Raw genomic sequence first — 17,335 nt, 5'->3', positions numbered from 1 at the left:
TTCATTTGTTAAGATATTTTATTTTGGTTGTTTATTATAGAGGAACAAGTTAACAGATCAACAAATATGGTCCTAGCTAGAATCATTGATTAATTAGTTTGTCAAAATTCGAAGAGATGAATACGAAAGCAAAAACTTAGGAAACTTATCTCAGAGTAGTCCAAACTCAAATATTATAGTCAACAACAAATTGTTGTTTTATCGTTAAGAATAAGAAATGGATAATCATACACAATAAATTGATTGTTTTATAGACCTCTAGACTCTGGACTCATGGACGCTTCGCAGCCGATGATAGTCTGAAGTTTAGTCTCTCATATATATGGGCAAAGATTGAAGCGTCTCACATTTTCTTTTAATACGGAAGAAAAACAAAAGAAACACATCTTGTTTCTAACAAGGTAACATGTACACATAGTTTGCCAGAAAAACGCACGACCTTAGTTTATATTCATAGGAAATACACAAGCAGCAATTCCAAACGAAACCTCCATGCATGGGTTTTAAATGGCTTAATACAAAGTGAGAACCACAAATTAAAAAGAGAACGCTTAAACTTAAGATTCCTGAAGCCACAAACTTGCTACAACAATCAACCAATCAGTCAAAGGTGCTTGATTCAGGTTCGTTTGCGTTTGAGATTTTTGATCTGATGCTTCATGTGAGCAATAATCCCTTCCTTGACTGTCGCTTTTCTCCCATGTTGAAAATTCCACAGTACAGGAACTGGATACCTGCCACTTCCATTATACTCGTACAGTTCCTCGAGTGCTGTCTTGACTGCCTTCTTCACGTCTTCTCCCCACTCAATACTCAGATTTTTAAGTTTCTCATCTTCCTCATCCACAACGCCCTAACGACAACATAACAAAGTCAAGATCCGCAAAACAGACAGGAGTGCTGAGAAAGAAATCAAATGGAAGAACATAACAAAACCTCAATTTTATCTCCAGATCTCTGAATTTTAAATGGTTCCCATCTTGAATCCATGACCATTTTCTGCCATTTAGAGCAAAGCCTGGCGTGTTGCAGTGCAACGTCTTGGCCACTGAATCTCTGCTCGCATACTTTCAGGAAAGGTTTTTCATCAATTCGTCCCATTGCTTTCACTCTGATCGTCGAACTTTCATCCGATAAGTCTCTCAATCCCTGCAGATACATAAACATAGGTAAAACCACCACACAACTTATTATTATTATTATTATTATTATTATTATCATCATCATCATCATCATCATCAGCAGAGAGCATTCAAGAAGATAAAAAAATATATTACACTAATCAATTCTTCGTGTGCTTCTCGGATCTCATCATTGCTTTCGCATAGTTTTTGGCAGAGTTCGGAGTTTGCATCTTCTAAATCACTACGCTCCTCCTCCAGATCCATTATTACTTTCTTCAGCTCTTCATCCTTGTCGCTCATCTTAGACTTCTATAAGTATCTAAGTCAGTGACAAACATTAGAAAGGTTTTGTTAAAGGCAACAGCATAATACGATAACTAAATATGCAAATATGCTCCTTCGTACCCTCTTACAACCCAGAATCAAAATCAGAATAAGACAGAAAAGAATGTCGAAATCAGAAGTTTACCTTTGCTTAGTGAAAAGAAACCCTTCAATATTGTTTTCCTTTCAAGGAAGAGACATCTATTTAAACAAAACCTAACAGAGGCTACGTCGTTTTTCACATAATGATAAATAGGTCAAGGGTCACAAGTCAGCATAGATAGGTCAAGGTCAAGGAAGTCACCATAAATAGGTCAAGGTCAAGGTCAAGGTCAAGGGTCACAAGTGACCATTAATGTTAAGATCAGAGTGAACTTCCACCTCTTTCATTTTTTTTTTTAACTTCACCACTTTCATCTTCAACCTTTTTTCAACTTTATCTTCCACCTCTTTCATCTTCTCTTTTACTTGATCCTTTTCTTTTTGGAAAGACTTCTTTATTACTTGATGTATAATGGAAACTGTGAATTCCAAGTTTTATTAACCCAAGTTTGGTCGTTAAAAAAAAACTTAATCCAAGATTTTGTTTAATGGGACTCTGCATGTGTTTTTTTTTTTGAATGAAAGGAATCTTCATGTGTTTTAGCAGATACTACCTTGATTCGCACGTCCGTGCGGGTTTTAATTTATTTTTATTTCTATAAATTGTTTAATAATATTTTTAAACATATTGGTTATTTAAAAATTTTTAGGTTCCTACCCGAATACGGAAAGATCCGAATCAAACCATGTCCTTAAATTTATAATATCCGAATGGAGTTACGATATAAAAAAATGATTTGTACTCGAAAATATATTTGGATGCTCATGCTAACTCATTCTATGAACAAATAAAATTATTTTTAACCTGTTTGAATTTTTGTCACGAATAAAGAAATTTCATTCAAACCTAAAAAATATTATTGTTAACACGTAAAATAAATAATGTGAATTATTATAGTAAATACAATTAATTAATTAGTTAGGAAGAGAGAAAAAAGGAAGATATAATAAAACATTTTAAGATAGGTAAGTTATATTTAACACTTTATAATAAATGTTACAGAGTTAACTAAAAAAACAATAAATAAAGTAGTCCGAATTAGTTAAAAAAGGAATGAAATTCTGTAAGAATCATTTAAAAAAATATGCAAGTAATATTTTGTACTTCAGTCTTAATAAAATAGATATCTTCGTTGACAAAAATATCGATTTATATTTTTTTAAATAATATATCAAACAAAATTGTAATTTCTGTACATAATTTCTATATTTTAATGTTTTTACAAATTTTATGTTTACATGATTTATTTAATTATTTTATTAAGTGAGTTAAATTGTTGATAAAAATAATTTTGACTTCTACCATTAATTAATATTTTTTATTCAAATATTTTTTACAAGAGCTATTTTCAGTTTTTATCAGAGGTAAAAAGGTTTAATTTTGATTTTATATTGGTAAATAGAAACGGAGACTTTTAGAGTAACTTTTAAATATATTTTTAAAAATATATATTATTAGATTCTACATGTATTATAATGCATGATCATAATATAATATAAATTTTAAAATATAATTTTTAATGAAATAGTCATTGAATTTTTTGTTTTATATTTTTTAATTTTCAGTGTTTTCTATTTTATGCAATAATATATGTTCATATATAATCTATTTGTATTTTAATATTTATATAATACTAAAATTTATATGAAGATGATTGTATGAAAATAAAAACATGTAGTGTAATATTCATCCCAAACCGGGCATTGGTTAAGTGATTACAATAATAAAATTTGATCGAAAAATTAAATTTGGTAAACCAAAGTACAAACAAAACTCTAGATTCCACGCGGCTGTAACCGTCCTCGCCGCTTCCTCCATAGAAGGTTGGAGAAAAAGGTTTAGAGAGAAAAAGTTTTTTATTTTTTAATTTTTATTATTACAAACCGTTGTCTCGTTTCATACCAACTTTGCTCTCACCTAATATTTTTCTGGTTGCTTTTTATTTTTTACTCATCATCATTATGTTTTTCTACAGATCCATATTTGGTGCTGTTTAAAATTTTTCGGGTTTAGGGGTTCGGAAAATCTATGATTGGTTGCGGCTGTAGATGCTTTAGAGAGCCCAAATTTAGTTTAGAGTCATATATATCAACTAATCGAGCTTTTTTTTTCCTTAAAAAATTCACAGCAAAAAAAAGTTCTACAAAATCTAAATATGGTTGTAAAGGTTCGAGAGCAAATAAATAGTGTTTTACAAAGGTACATCAAAATAATTTACATCAAATAAATCTACGGATTAAATTCTACATCCAAAAACATAAAGATACAGTTCATTCCAATCACCCCCCTTAGATTCCTATTATGATAGACTGTTATGTCGTCTATCTTATACCAACTTTAATCTTAGCTAATATTTTTCTTTTAGCATTATGTAATGATCTTCTGTCTGAATGTTTTGTGTTTATTCCGGAGATGATATATTTGGTTCTTGGATTGAGTTTGAATATCTCCCAAGGCGAATTGTCTACTCTACACCACTTTGGTTCAAGATACCAAGACACTTCATGTAGTTGTCTATCCTACGTTTAAGGAAATATGTTATGTTTGTAGCTTATTAGACTATCTCCAATGTATTTTCCAATTTTTCTTCTAAAATAGAAAATTTTTATCATATAGACGAATTTGTTTCCAATGCATTCTTCTATTTTTTTCTAAAAAAGATTATTCTTGCCATATTTTTATAGTTTTACAAATAATACTTTTTCTTTACGAAAATTGAAAATTAACCCAATTAATTTTAACGTTTCAAAAAATATGATACTATATGAACTAAATTTTTCTTTAAAAAGCATTATCTAGCTAAAAAAATTATGATTCTATTTATATAAAAAGTGTATTCCACTAAAAATATTTTTTTTGGTTATAATTATTAAAGTAAAAAGTTAAAAGACAATTTTGTAAATAAAAAAGAATGTCTCCATTATAAAAGAATGATATTTCTTCTTCCATATATAGAGAAAAAATAGCAATCTTTATTTTTTAAGAAGAAATAGATGTGAGTTAGAGCGAGTTTTTCTCTATTATAGTATTTGGAGTTAAAAATAGCTATAGATTGGAGATGTTCTTGGATGGTGATCAGGATTACATTTTTGTTTTTGGCATCGAACTATCATTCATTAGAATCAAACTGGTTCGTTTAGGCGAACTTCAGGAGCAGGCTAGAAGGGAACCAGGGAGTTTATAAACGAGAAACATTGCACACGTGATCGTCCTTCTTTAGCAAAGGAGTCCGCACAGAAGTTATTAGAGCGCGGTAAAAACGATAAAGCAACATTATAAAATTTTGAGCGCCAAAGCTTCATCTCGTCCAATTCTGCAGCTAACGACGCCACTCCTCTTCTTTGCAAGCCAGATTTATTAGTTGTTAACAGTCTGAAGCAAAGGGGATATCATCAAAGCCTCTTTCTCGAGCTTCTGTCATACCCACGTGATGCCTTCTGCTTCAGCATGTAATGGAGACTGTGCTCTGCGAGCGCATCGCTGTCCTTGTAGGATCATCTCATTCGCCTCAAGGAGGAAAAAACCCACACCCATCCATTCATCATTTACATTGAAGTGATACGGTTTACAAAATTATGGGCTACTCCTTATTCACATACCTGCTTGGTACCAGTGCGTATACCTGAGGATGCTCAAGTCTCTAATGATGGTGGTAAAATTATGTAGCTCTTTCATTTATCTTGTGTGACCTTTGGTTTTATTTTTATATCTTGTTATCATATCTGGATGTGTAACAAAGACTTATAACAAATTTAATAATTTATCATCATTAATAAAGATAACAAAAGAATAACATTTATTTAATATTATATTTTTAAATAATTATTCTTATACTATAAGTTTGTTTTTTTATTTTTTTAATTATTATTATATAATTAAAAAAAAATCTACATTAACAACTTAATGAATCATTATCGCTGTAGTCTCTCACCTTACATTGCTAAACTTGTGTAGTTGAATAAGTAGAGATGTACATCTAGAGTTATATAAAATTCACATAAATATCAGATAGTATTTTAGTTTAGTGCAGACATAAAATATTTGAAGGTTAGTGCAGCTGGAATCTGAAAGAAAAAACATACTTAAGCTTAGTCTCTGATACGGTTGAAGATTGAAGTGTGTCATATTTTCTTTTAATACGCGGAAGAAAAAAAAAGAAAAAACATATTTGTTTCTAACATATTGACATGTAGTTTGCCAAAGAACACCCATGGCTTAGTTACAAAATGAGAAACAGAGACTAATAAAAAGAGGTCAAGAGTTAAACTTAAAGATTCCTGAAGCCACAAACCTTTTTAACAACCAATCAACAGAGGATCAAAGGTGCTTGCTTCAGGTCCGTTTGCGTTTGAGATTATTGATCTGATGCTTCATGTGAGCAACAATCCCTTCCTTGAGTGTCGCTTTCCTCCCATGTTCAAAATTCCACAGCACAGGAACTGGAAACCCACCACTCGCGTTAAACTCGTTCATTCCCTCGAGTGCTGTCTTAACTGCGTTCTTCACGTCTTCTCCCCAGTCCCCACTCTTCACTCAGATTCTTAAGTTTCTCATCTTCCTCATCCACAACCTCCTACAACAACATAACAAACAAAGTCAAGATCCCCGCAAAAACAGACAAGAGGAGTAGTGAGAAAAGAAAATCGAATTTAGACCTTAATTTTATCTCCACATCTCTGAATTTTAAATGGGTGCCATAGTGGATCCCTGACGCGTTGCCCCCACTCCGAGCAAAGCATGCTTTGAAGAAAGGCTTTCCATCAACTTGTCCCATCATCTTTACTCTGATCTTGGAACTTTCACCCGATGATAAGTCTCTCAATCTCAGCAGACATAAACATTATGTAATAAACCCCCAACCCCCCCCCCCCCCCCCCCCCCCACTTATAATATCCATCCAGTAAATAAGCATTCAAGAAGATAGAGTATATATATTACACTAAAACAATTCCTTGTGTGCTTCTTGGATCTCGTCATTTGCTCACTACGCTCTTCCTCCATTGCTTTTTTGAGCATTTTCTCGAGCTCTTCGTCCTTGTCCTTAGATAGTTTCTTGTACCCTTCGGTAAATGTTCTCATCAGCAGTTCTCTCTCTTCCTTGAATTTATTCAGCACGTCATTCATCTCGTTCATCTTGTTTTTTATTCCACGGTGATCGTCACTGGTCATTAAACTATAAGTTTGATACTAAAGATTTTACAAATGAGCAAGCATAAGAGGATAAGTAGAGAAGTTTACCTTAGAGATCTCCGACCCCGCTATATTTTTCATTCTAAAATAGAGTTTAGAGTAAAAATGTTCCAATATAATTCTATTTTTTATTCTATAATAGTGTAAACCTATTTTTTATTCTATATATTGAGTAATTTTTTTATTTTTTGTTTATCTAAAATAGAGTACCATTGAAGTAATATTAGAAGAAAAAATAGAATAAATCACCGGAGATGGTCTTATGTCAGTGAAGAAAAGGAAGAAACTTTCGATATTATTGTTTCTCTCAGGTTTGGTTCATATATTACGCCGCCGTTTCAGTTTCATCCTTCACACAACTTGGAAGTGGAGATCAGCAGTGAGAAAGGAACATCGATCTTAAACAAAACGTAACTAAAACGACGTAGGTTTCATTTGTACTAACCTTTTACGGATCCGTTTAGTCTCATATTATTGATAAATGGATCATGGGTCACGACTTTATGCTAAGCTCGTTAAGATCCTCAACTCTTTCTGCTTTTTTAATTGAAATGATTCTTTTTTTACACTTTTACTTGTTGTACAGCTGAAAGCCTGAAACCGTGAATTCCAAGTTTTTGTTTAATGAGGTTATAGGTTGATACCGGTGTCAAAATGAGTTATAGTTGATGAATTAGCTCAGCTCAGTTCAATTTTTTGCAAATATGAGTCTATTATTTATGTTTATTTAATAAATAAGTTTAATGATCGAGTTTAAATTAGATCACGAGTTATATAAACGATCTATAATGAATATGAACCAATTCATGAGCTCGGTAAGTTTCGTACTTACAAGCATATATATATATATATATATATATATATTGGATAAATTTAAAAGATAATTTATATACCAATCATATTTATCTCCTAAACAGGTTCAACCATTTCTTTGTACTCGATCTTCGTTGTTTAGTTTTATGACCGACAATAATGGTAATATATTTTCTATCTCAAATAAGTATTTATAATTTGTTATTATTGTAGCATTAAATATTTATAAACGTTTTATTTTAATTTTATGATTTGGAAAGATGAACACTTTGAAGATGAACTGTCTCAAGACTCTCCTAAGAAATAGGGATTTTGGATCATTGATATAGATTTGATTTAATTATTTTAGGTGTCGGTTTTATGTAGTATTTAATATTAATATTTTGAATTTTTAATATTTAAAATTTTAATAATATTATTGAAGTTATTTTATTATTATTACTTTTATATTGGATTGCGAGTTAGTTTATTTAACTCATGATCTAGATAATCTGAGTCCGAGTTTACATATTAAAGTTTATATAATAAACGAGCTGAGCTTATGTAGCTCATGAAAGATCTGAGCTTACTATGAACTGAGTTGAGTTGAGTGAATTAACTCATTTTGACACCTCCGGTTTAGGATTTTTACTGTTGAAAATTTTAAAATAATGACTTCCAAAAATACTTAGCTGTGACTTTTGTGGATGTGGTTAAAATAATACTCTCTCCATTTCAAAATAGATGATGAGTTAGGGAGTTTTGATGTTTCAAAATAGATGATGTTTTCATATTTCAATGTACCTTTTAACTTTATCAAAAACTGTGTAACCAATCATATTTTGTAGTCTGTTTTGTGATTGGTTGAATAATTTTAAATTTATATTTTAACGATATTTTTTGGATAAAAAAACAAGTTTCTTAATAGTTGTACCCCAACCTAAAACTTCATGTATTTTGAAACAGAGGGAGTAATAATCAAACTGTTGCTTAAAAAAAAATTAAAGTAACATGAAGAAAAATGAGAAGTTAGATTCTAAGTGATTTAAAAGGTTTTAAAAAAAATTAGGAAAGTAAAAATGAATTGGTAAAATACTTGATTTTATAGGCTTTAAAAACCCTAACCGTCAAGAAAAAAAGAGAGATTTTTTTCTAGTTTCAAGCCGATGACCAAAGGCTTTTATAACTCCGTCATCGGCTTATTTAATTCGTTTTGCTTTTCTTTCTTTGATTTGATTTATTTCTTGTTACTTAGTTGTTAGATTGCCAATTTACTTTAAATCTGGTAAAAAAATTTATTGTTCTTTTGTATGCTTCTTCCAATGGATTTAGGAAAACAAAAATTTCGGTTCAGTTGAACCGTTTAGAAAAGATAATTGATAGATCTATTGCGGATGGTGGCGACGAGTCTTACCGGCTTCAATCATTGATGATTCTTATTGTGATGGTGGTAGAGTTCTTGTTTCAAACTATGGTTACTTCAAAAAGCAACATCAAATTCTAAAAAACTGTAATCTCTTTGACTTTATTATTATCAATAGAGCAATATAAAGAGTTGTCGTGTCTCGGTGGCTCCTACTAAAGTATTGAAAAGAGAGTGACAATCATTCTCAATTCAGTTTGAAGTATAGTATTTTTGGATTAACACGAATATTATCTCCTTTGAGATTCAATTATTCCATAAGCAAATTTGGAGTTGTATATGAAAAATCTTTAGTCATTCATACGCAAAATAGATGTGTGTTAGTTTATTTTGGATTCTTACTGGTGTATCCGTTTCATACATTTATTTTGCTAGTTCTCGTTGTTTAGAACTTTTTACCTAGAAAGCTTAATAATACAATCCGGCCTTAAAAAAATGCTTTAGTTCATTTTAAAACCTTCAAATCTTCAAAGTCTAATCCTCAAATAGAGTCTATGCATGTTTAGATAATTATTTTACTGAGCTACAATATCTATTTATTAAAATCGAAACATTGTTTAAAACTAACATTACATATTTATGTGTTTTACACGAACTATCATTATAATTTTTGAATATATCTAAGATTTATATTAGAGTTAATTTGATCATTACTTAGACACTAAACAAGAACATATACATGAGATTATTCTGTTATTCGAAAAACTTTCAAATATTAACTTATTATAACAAAATATTTTTAAAAGTTTAATTTTATTTATTAAATAAGTAATTAAATTTATAATTAATACTGAAATAATAAATATTAATTTAGTTTAATTTGAAAAAATAATATAATATAGTCTATATGAAGTTTGCTAAACTCATCAGCATTTCTGTGGTCCAACACCGAACACATAAGTACATACACTGACTTTTTCCAATCTATGTACCAAAACAATGGTATACACTAGACCACAAAATAACAAGAACAATCTCAAAAGTCTATTCGTGAAGGTAATCCGGTCTGGTTCGGTTTAGATACATCGCTTGGGTTTTCAATACGGATCGACCCAACATATATCATCCTCCACAGCTTTCTTCCAACGTTCCTTGAATCTCTTCATCTCCACATATGATTTCCTCCTCACTTCTGGTCTATTATCCACTTCACGAGACTCTGATGATTCTTGTGAAACCTTCTCAACAAAAATAAGATTATCAAAACATATATTTCTACTTCAAGAAACATATACAAACACTTGAAATTTTTTTGTCGTACCCGTGATTTCGGGTTTGTCTCATTCGGTGAAGAGCTCGAAGCAGTTACAACCACACCCAGTGTGGGAAGACCGTAATGCACTATGTACTCCGCATCAACAACACCTACATTTTTCTTCCGATCACCCTATCCACGACCAAGAATTTGTTTTAATTAAGAACCGAGGTAGTAGATGGTTATTAAAACCTGTTAAGAAAACATTAAAGGTAAGAAAAGCTAACTTGAGCACAATAACCAAGCTGCAGATCCAAGCCCCAGGCATGTATCAAATCGTTCTGCATCGAAAACGAAAGCATTAAAACTATGAGGTCATCCTAGAGATAGGCAAATAAACCAAACGAAAACCAAAAAGTTACCTGAATCATATACCAAGAGCATCTCCATGCTGATCTAGAGAAAACAGGTGCCATCATTTCTACCCACCTAACAGATCCATGTTACATGTTATAACCGGAAATGAGAGGAAGAGATTCACCGAACATTGATATAAAACTTTTACCCGGTGCAGGGAGGATCAGTGCTATGATCATCGCAATGCACCCTGCCTTTGTTTTTATACATACGTCTATGAAATTTTAACTTCTTGCGACGAGCGGTGATAGGATAGTGCACCTTTGTTTTTGTAGTGTCAAGAGCGGGTTGCGATATCTCAAAACCTTCTTCTTTGACAATAGATAGGTATCTAATAATACAAAGATCTCATCATGCAAATAAGAAAACAAGAAAGATAAAAAGAAACAAAAACATAGATTTGGTGGAGTACCGTTGAGGATTGAAATGAGCTACACCAAGATCTTCGTCCCAAAGAAATATATACTCATACTCTGCAACTATATCAGGATGCAAGAACCGCTTGGCGAACCACCTGTGGCATTAACATCATGAAACTGTTGGATATTCATATTATGTGAAAAATGTAAAAGCTAAAAAAATAAAAATTCAAGAATGGAACCATTTCGTTTGATTCATCACGGAAACATGAATTGCATGTTCATTCCATGGATATTGCTTCCATTCTTCCACAACGCCATCGTAATGAAAAAGCATGACCACAAAATCTAGAGAAGGAAACTGAAATTAAAGCATTTAGTATAGTTTCATTTACATAAAAAGGCGAAAAATCGTATTGAGTGAAAAAGACAAAGACAGAACCTTTTGGATAACATTGTTGACTATCTCCTTTTGCTTGATTCCAACTGCCATGGCTAACAAACTCATTGCACGGTTCGGGTTCCCCTGAAAATAAATCGAGAAAGGAGAACATACAACAAAAGATTAAACTACAAAAACAAAAACAAAAAACAAAAATGTGAAGTTTTACAAATATTTTGAGGAATCTATGACCAGTTTACAACCTTTTTATTGTGACGGTAGTTCCATAGATGTTGCGTTTCCAAGTTTGATGTCTTAACGATAATTCCTTGCGGTAATGCTTCAGTACCCAATGGCTTATCGAGATTCTAGTGAAAAAATATTAATCATAAACTTAAGGTATTCAAAAAATCTCACAAAGTAAACTCAAACAAAACTTAGCTTATTCTTCAAAAACAAACCTCGCATGTAGGGGACGTTGCGTTCTGCATCTTATCAGCGACATTATGTATCTTATCAGTGACGTTATGCATCTTATCAGCGACGTTCTGTATCTTGTTAGTGACGTTATGCACCTTATCAGCGACGTTCTGTATCTTATCAGTGACGTTATACATCCTATTAGTGATTTCCCATCTCAGCAATTTCTGTAAAAAAAATTAAAATAATTATTATACCAAAATCAGAACAATCTATCTAGTATATTGACTATAAAACTAGAATTCTTCAAGAATAATCATGTTCTTCTCATGTCATGGAAAAATAGTCAACACTGATTACAACCGAGAAAAGGGAAGGCGTTATAGAACATAAAATATAGCTTACGTGATGTCAAATACAAAGAAAAAGAAGAGAATTTACCTCTTTAAATTCTTCATCAATATAAGCATTTCCAATGAAGTAAGCACCACAGATCAGAGCAGTGGTGATGAAGATACTACAGAGACATGATCTATGCATCGAATCCTGCAAATTCACAGACATCTCCAGATAAGAAAACAAAGAACAGAGCCTAGAGACAGAGTCCGGCATAACATTACATTATCGGAACACTTAAATCAGGTTTTTATTAAACTATTAAAAACGTGTCGATTAAGAAGAAACGTAAAACTAATTTGCTGAGGTTATATGGACATCACACGATATATGAACATGACAAGAAGCTGTAGCTAATGATTCCGTTAGCGATTAACCAACCATAAACACACACGAAAATGTAAATATGAAGTGAAAGGAGACGAAAGAAAGCAGAGAAGCTTTGTACACCTGTTTCATCGAAACTTTTGGGTAAGGAAGAGGAAGAGACCCCAGAAAAGTCGAAGAAGAAGAAGAAACGAATATCCCCCTTTCAACTTCTCGTCTAAAAAAGCTTATAATGAGTAATGAAACTCTGACTCTGACTCTGACTTTTCTTCTCCCGAGTTTTGACCCCATAAAAGGAAAAAAAGTCTCAGAGAAGCTTTACAAAATAAATTTTTAAAAAAAAACTTTACAAAATCATTTCAACTTTGCTTCAAAAAATCAAAAATAAAAGCTGAAATATGAACAAACATTAAACACTGTCGAAGTAGAATCAGAAAACTGATGGACAATTGTAGTTAGAGAGACACGTTTTGTGAGATCGTGGAGCATCTCAAGGTTTTTCAGGGGAGAGTTAGATACTATTGTGTTTGAAAGTGGTAAGTTGCGATACACGTGTTTCATTATCATTGGTTATACAATCATTTTTTTATTATTATATATTTTTCTTCAGGCTTGTCTGTATAACCCGACCGGAGATATTATTTGTTGTTGTCGTCATAATTAAAAGTTTCAGATTAATTTCTTAAAAAGGAGAGAGCTTTATCTGAATCTTCTCCGATTCCGATGTTCTCGTTAACATTGATTCAACCCCACCTCCGGATTCCAGAGATTCCGGCGACGCGAACACTCAAGTCGTCGACTTTACCTCCTCTCATTACCGATTCGAGACCGAAGCGAGATGAACAGAGGAACAGAAGATCATCTGGGTTTCGTCTCTTTTCCAGAAAGAGAACAACTTTCGATATGGGTTTCAGCGATAACTTCGGTTTAGAGCTTCCCCGAGAGAATGCGAGTTACGATTCTTCCCGAGTGGATTACGCTCTGCTCGCCGAGTGGCTACAGTCTTCTAACGGGATGCGGCTAATCAAAAGGATTCACGCGATGGCGTTGAAGTGTTTCGACGATCAAGTAATTTACTTCGGTAACAATTTGATTAGCGCCTGTGTGAGGCTCGGTGATTTGGTTTATGCACGTAAAGTGTTCGACAGTATGCCTGAGAGAAACACTGTCACTTGGACCGCGATGATTGATGGGTATTTGAAGTACGGTCTCGAAGATGAGGCTTTCTCTTTGTTTGAAGACTACGTGAAGCATGGGATTCGTTACACGAACGGGAGGATGTTTGTGTGTTTGTTGAATCTGTGTAGTAGGAGACCAGAGTTTGAGCTAGGGAGGCAGGTTCATGGTAGTATGGTGAAAGTTAGAGTGGAGAATCTCATTGTAGAGAGTTCTCTCGTTTACTTCTACGCGCAGTGCGGTGAGTTGACGAGTGCGTTGCGTGCTTTTGATATGATGGAGGAGAAGGATGTGATATCTTGGACGGCTGTTATATCCGCTTGTTCGAGAAAAGGGCATGGGAACAAAGCTATAATTATGTTTATAGGAATGTTGGAGCATGGGTTTTTGCCTAATGAGTTCACTGTGTGTAGTATCTTGAAGGCTTGTAGCGAGGAGAAAGCGTTGAGATTTGGGAGGCAAGTGCACAGCTTGGTGGTTAAGAAGATGATTAAGAAAGATGTTTTTGTAGGAACTTCGTTAATGGACATGTATGCTAAGTGTGGGGAGATTTCAGCTTGTAGGAAAGTGTTTGATGGGATGAGCAATAGAAACACGGTCACGTGGACTTCGATCATCGCTGCACATGCTCGGGAAGGTTTTGGTGAGGATGCTATTAGCCTCTTTAGGGTGATGAAGAGGCGGCATTTGATAGCTAACAATCTGACAGTGGTAAGCATCCTTAGAGCGTGTGGATCTGTTGGGGCTTTACTGTTGGGGAAGGAGCTTCATGCTCAGATCATCAAGAACTCTATCGAAAAGAATGTCTATATAGGAAGCACTTTGGTTTGGCTGTACTGTAAATGCGGAGAGTCTCGTGACGCTTTCAATGTTCTTCAGCAGTTGCCATCTAGAGATGTGGTTTCATGGACAGCTATGATCTCTGGATGTTCGAGCTTAGGACACGAAGCAGAAGCACTGGACTTCTTGAAAGAGATGATTCAGGACGGTGTGGAGCCAAACCCGTTTACATACTCCTCGGCTTTGAAAGCTTGTGCTAACTCAGAAGCTCTTCTTATCGGCAGATCAATCCATTCCATTGCGGAGAAGAATCATGCTCTGTCAAATGTCTTTGTGGGAAGTGCTTTGATTCATATGTATGCAAAATGTGGGTTTGTCTCTGAAGCTTTTAGAGTATTTGACAGTATGCCTGAGAAGAACTTGGTCTCATGGAAGGCGATGATAATGGGCTATGCGAGGAATGGGTTTTGCAGGGAAGCGTTGAAGCTAATGTATAGAATGGAGGCAGAGGGATTTGAGGTTGATGATTATATATTTGCAACGATTCTATCTACTTGTGGGGATATTGAGTTAGATGAGGCTGAAGCTTCTGCAACTTGTTACTTGGAGACCTCTTGATGTTTCTTTTATAGAAGCACCTATTCAAGTTCTTGAAGAAGATGAGTTCCACAGTAGTATCAAATGTACAAAAAAATTTATTTTAAAAGATAAAGTTTAGTTACCAAATCCTGTCAATCTTTTAAGTAATTTTCACATTTTGTATAACATTCTCATAAGTCATAAGCAAATTCTCTTTCAATGTTTTTAAGAACCTAGACTTATTGGGCTTTTTCTAATTATGTATGGGTCATACCGTCTCAGTTCCTTTCTGATTTTGAATAAAGAAATAAATCATTTTTTGACCAAAAAAAGGAATCAAATCATTTTTATTCGACTACTAAAATAAGAGATTCAGTTGAGGTGCCAATAAAGTAGAAAAGAAAAAAAATATTATAAGGTAGGATCTTGTCTGCAATTTGAATCCACTATGTATCATGTAATCCATTTTCTTATGATATTATAGTCGATGATCTATATTTTTAAGTTAAAGGAATTGATTCAATTGTTTTTTATAAATTATTTAAATATTCAATTTAGTTAATCAATCTCCTCTTTCTTGATTTAAAATTCACATTAAACGGTCCCCAGTTTAGCACAATGAACCGATTTGCTGCCTCTAGTTCCTTTTGATGTTTATATTTTCATCACTAAAATTTGATACTTTTCCACATTGGCTAATATATAGTGCTTAAACAATCCTAAGTGTGAATAAGAGCCTTTCAGTTCGTGTTGATTATTGAATACTCTGATTCGTATCTATTCTGCTTAACAGACCAAAACTGTGTATATGTATTAAGTACCTGCAGCCTCTTCATAGTATTGTTACCTTTTCTTGTTGACAACATGTATTATACCGAATTTGTATATGGATTGACACAATGACGACACTAACATAAACTACTGTTAAACTATTTATTTTGGTTTATATTGTGAATATCTCTCTTTTTTTTTTGTAAAATGCTGTAATATTCCAAAACGACATACAATTTCATATGTTTTGATTTTTTTATATAGAAAATTAAAAAATAGTTTATGCCCTATAAAGCATGTACTATAAGTGCCTACTAATATGTGTGGTTAGTAATATATTTGAGGTTCATTTAAAAACTAAAGCTATATACCAATTGATGTCAACACTATCATATTATATCATTTATCTGATATTAACAATAAAGTTTTTTTGGGTGAAATATGTTAAGTATTAACAATAAAGTTTTCTTGAGATTTACATAAAATACAAATCGTGCGTATGTTTATAAAATGATAAGAAAGTCACGATGCTTTAGTTTATTTTGGGTGATATTAATCTATATTAACAGAAACAATATACACTATATAGGGTCCATTTGGGTCGTGCGATAAGTCATTAGTTTTTGGCTTTATTCCTAAAAAAATACGATTTGCTTTTAACAGAAAAGAATGCTTCACGTTCGCCGTCTTTTGTTCGTCGATAAAAGGACTTTATTATATGATGCCATTTACAGCCGATAATCCCTCCAATTCGGTCTTCACGTTCGTTGTACTTTAGGTAGATGCTTTTTCTTAAATTTGTTTTAAAATGATTTATAAGATAGTGATTTATCTCTTTATACGTGTGTATCGTTAGGTTAATATTTATAAATGTTCATTGATACGCATATGATTTCATCGGAATCTGTCTTTTTCACTCATGACTACCTATATATCACCCATGGGCTGATCATAGTATTATGTGTTTGGTTTACTATAAAGCAATGGTAACCAAACTTTCGATAAAAGATTAATATTTTGTTCACTGATTCATTCAAATGATGGACCGACCCTTTAACTTAATTAACCAAATACAGATCATTAACATATATATTTTGACCCCAAAATCGTTATTAACAAATAAATACGCATTAAGTATATATATATGTATGTGTGTGTGCATGTGTAAATTTATGTAGTTTACAGTTTATATATTTGTGTTTGTGTGTGTTCACTTTCTGTTGTTCAAAAAAAAAAATATCACTTTCTTACTGGCATTTAAAATACGAAAGAAATATCTACCTGTAATAACAGCAAATTAGACGATAATATGATTTTGTTAGTTTTGTATGTTTTGCTCAAAGTAATATCAAGTCAAATTTTAGCAAAGAAGTTTTATTCGAGTAAACAGATGAATCTAAAGTGTCAACGCTTATATATATATATATACACGAAATATTTGCCTATTTTAAGTAGTTGTTTCGGGTTTTAAGACATGCAAAATGATTTTATAAAGTATTTATTTCACAACTAACAAAAGAAAAAAATGTATTAGCCTTAATCATTTTATTTTTTGTTAAACATTTCAAGAATTTATC

General features: G+C 32.5%; 3 protein-coding genes across 3 annotated transcripts; 1 reads left to right on the top strand and 2 right to left on the bottom strand.

Annotated features, from left to right (window-relative positions):
- Nucleotides 1-333: 333 nt before the first annotated feature.
- On the bottom strand, nt 334-2,047 carry LOC106409784 (factor of DNA methylation 5). The gene is made up of 4 exons (XM_013850345.3): nt 1,594-2,047; nt 1,278-1,443; nt 937-1,149; nt 334-853 (listed from the first exon to the last, which is right to left on the bottom strand). Exons 2-4 carry the CDS (start codon nt 1,422-1,424, stop codon nt 620-622), a joined length of 594 nt encoding a protein of 197 aa, XP_013705799.2. The 5' UTR covers nt 1,425-1,443; nt 1,594-2,047; the 3' UTR covers nt 334-619.
- A 5,636-nt stretch (nt 2,048-7,683) lies between these two features.
- LOC106409372 lies at nt 7,684-12,915 on the bottom strand. Its single transcript, XM_013850020.3, has 12 exons — nt 12,576-12,915; nt 12,171-12,275; nt 11,771-11,956; nt 11,573-11,677; nt 11,370-11,453; nt 11,170-11,288; nt 10,981-11,082; nt 10,717-10,899; nt 10,574-10,640; nt 10,439-10,492; nt 10,218-10,343; nt 7,684-10,134 (listed from the first exon to the last, which is right to left on the bottom strand). The coding sequence occupies exons 1-12, from the start codon at nt 12,741-12,743 to the stop codon at nt 9,994-9,996; spliced, it is 1,440 nt and encodes a 479-aa protein (XP_013705474.2). The 5' UTR covers nt 12,744-12,915; the 3' UTR covers nt 7,684-9,993.
- Nucleotides 12,916-13,079: 164 nt separating this feature from the next.
- LOC106411419 (pentatricopeptide repeat-containing protein At4g18520, chloroplastic-like) lies at nt 13,080-15,207 on the top strand. Its single transcript, XM_013852178.3, has one exon. It carries the CDS (start codon nt 13,176-13,178, stop codon nt 15,024-15,026), a length of 1,851 nt encoding a protein of 616 aa, XP_013707632.1. The 5' UTR covers nt 13,080-13,175; the 3' UTR covers nt 15,027-15,207.
- The last annotated feature ends 2,128 nt before the right edge of the window (nt 15,208-17,335 follow it).

This window comes from Brassica napus, chromosome C7, assembly GCF_020379485.1.
Source record: "Brassica napus cultivar Da-Ae chromosome C7, Da-Ae, whole genome shotgun sequence".
Classification (NCBI taxonomy): Eukaryota; Viridiplantae; Streptophyta; class Magnoliopsida; order Brassicales; family Brassicaceae; genus Brassica; species Brassica napus.
Note: the sequence above shows the minus strand (reverse complement) of the source record. Positions and strands in the feature narration are given on the sequence as shown.